Source organism: Electrophorus electricus, chromosome 13, assembly GCF_041902795.1.
Source record: "Electrophorus electricus isolate QZ-2024a chromosome 13, ASM4190279v1, whole genome shotgun sequence".
In the NCBI taxonomy this organism is placed as follows: Eukaryota; Metazoa; Chordata; class Actinopteri; order Gymnotiformes; family Gymnotidae; genus Electrophorus; species Electrophorus electricus.
Window position 1 is genome coordinate 17,046,839 of NC_137509.1, and position 2,482 is coordinate 17,049,320.

General features: G+C 45.8%; 1 protein-coding gene across 1 annotated transcript; it reads left to right on the forward strand.

Moving 5' to 3' along the window:
- clul1 (clusterin-like 1 (retinal)) lies at nt 1-1,740 on the forward strand. The gene is given in 7 exon segments (XM_081694425.1): nt 1-63; nt 250-294; nt 761-905; nt 908-1,006; nt 1,009-1,201; nt 1,279-1,337; nt 1,439-1,740. Coding segments are annotated over 7 exon segments (906 nt in total).
- The last annotated feature ends 742 nt before the right edge of the window (nt 1,741-2,482 follow it).

A 2,482-nucleotide genomic window follows, 5' to 3' on the forward strand; every position in this document is an offset into this window, starting at 1 on the left:
ATGGGCAGGTCTGAGGTAAAGCAAAAGCACCTGAGGAATTCCCTCCAAAACAATGGAATGAAGGTCAGTGATGTCACTCTGGAAGCTCAATGATGAGTGAATAAAAGATTGAGAAAAAAAGTAATCTATATCTGTTGATGTCAGATAATAAATCTGTTCAGTCTAAAAATCTTGTGAACTCGACAGAAGTCTGTTAGACTGAACATACAAATATTTGGCACAGTGTTCTGTCCCTCTATTTGCCACCAGGTGGCAGCAGGGATAGCGCAAGGTGTGATGAAGCTGGACAAGACGGTGCAGCAGTGAAAGGAGACACTGAAGTTCTAGTGGAAAGAGTGCTGGCACTGCCTGGAAGTCACCTGCAAGATGACCAAGGCCTACCCCCATGGCTTTTGCCACCTTCTCTAGGAAAGTACATTTACACTGAGCCCTCAATCCAACGACATCACAGCTGACAATATGTCAGTTGCCTCCTATAGCAGAATGAATATAGCAGTGCAGTGGTAGCTCAGTGGATAACGTACTTGATGTAATTGGAAGGTTGCTGTTTCAAGCCGCACCACTGTTAAGTTGCCACTGTTGGGCCCCTAAGCAAGACCCTTAACCCTCAATGGCTCAAGTTGTACTTAATCATAAGTTGCTTTGGATAAAAGTTTCAGGTAAATGTAAAAAGATGTATCTAAAATGGATGCATTTCACTTGGTTTTTCTTCACTTTCAGCTGGAGGGCATCTTTTGGAGGGTGAGCACCTCCTCCTTAGGCCTGCAAGGTACTCTGTTGGAGCCTGCCCCAAACCAGAACACCAAGTTCTCACCCAGAGGTAGTGAGGATTAAGACCTCCTTCAGTAAACTACTCCTCAAGGCAGGTGACTCGATCAACTGCAATGTGTTGCTGGTGTCCTGCTTCCCAGCCAGCTGGACTAGGCTCTCCATGAGGCCTTAGCACCAGAGCTCCAGGAGGAAGAGGAAGGCAAGGTGGCAATCTACCCCACAGGCAAGGCCCTAGATTGGAGGCCTCAGGCACAGGGCTACAGGATGTGCTGGAATTGTTTTTTGCCTTTAGCAGGAATGCGGCAGAGGCGTTGAATGCTGTGATGACCCAGGCTTTCAACAACCTGCATGTCTCCATGCAGGAGGCAGAGACAGAAAAAGATAAAGAAGCGCACACAAATCTGTTTAAATATCTTTCCATGCCCAAAAGGTGGGGTGCAACATTGTGGACATGCTGAAGTGCCTTGTTTCAGAGAAAGGACTGTGCTGCAAATTCCTTCAGGCCAGGAAGCTGGGCAGAGATCTCTGCAGACAGTCAGCAGCATGCAGACAGCTGCAGAGCAAGTGAAACAAAGTATTCAACGTAAGGCCGCATTTCAGATAAGAAAGCATTACACTTGCTGAGTATCGCAAAAAATGATCCTGGTAGTTAGTTTGATATCTTGTGGTCAACTCTGTGGTTACGTGTTACACTTCGATCTTAACCGATCAATCTGTGTGCGTCATGTGTGTCTGACTGTAAGGGAGATGTAAGTCGAACTGGATAAGGCATCTGAGCTGCTGCAGTTCTCCAAGCAGCAGTGTGAGGAGGTGATGGCTATTGGTGATGGCACTAGCTGGCTCAACACCATGGTCTCCGAGTTTGGCAGGGTTGCAGGGCTTGCCAAAGGCAACACCACAGCCAAGAGTGTCTTAGTGTTGGCACAGTGGGCGGATGAGGTGGAGGACAGAAGCAATGAAATTACATAGTGGAAGTGACAGAAATCATCAATTAAACATTTAAGGCTCTTAAGTGTGTCACGTTCTCAGATGGCAACAAAGGAAGGAGCTGATAGCCCAGCAATTAACCATAAATTGAAGGTTCTCATGCTCACTGTGCCAAGCAGCCTGGAACCAAAATTCCTGCTTTTATCCACTATGTAGCCCATGAGGCACTGGGCCTATATAAGCGCAGGTCAAGGTAAGGCAGAGACCAGTATGTGTCACATATCTGCACAGCAACTGAAAAATATGCATAACTCCTTGAGAGAAGCACTGAGGCCCGTACTGTAGCCACAAGGTCTCATCCCCTCCCCCCACTCATCCTAAGTGTTATTTGAGAACAAAGCAAGTGCTCTACAGTTTCCTCTGAATCTGCAACCCTGCCATTTAACCCATCTTTTGGTATGCTTGATAAACTATGAGAGCCCCCAAACTGCAAAACACCATCCTTTATAGTAAATGGTTCAATTCAGCAAAGCAATGCTGAGCTAGACCTCCTTCAATATCAGAAGGCAAGTACACTTTCTCCAAGTTCAGTCTTTCTGCCTTCAGAACTGAGTTGCACTGCAAATACATAATTACACTGCAAACCTTCTCAGACTTTATTTGAGCAACTAAGGAACTAAGGCATGACATTCTTATCATAATAGCAATAACAATGGGAACAAGAAGAGCACAGGAGGGGAAAAAAGGTTTCTTGTTTTAAAATTAACATGATGGAACAGGCAAG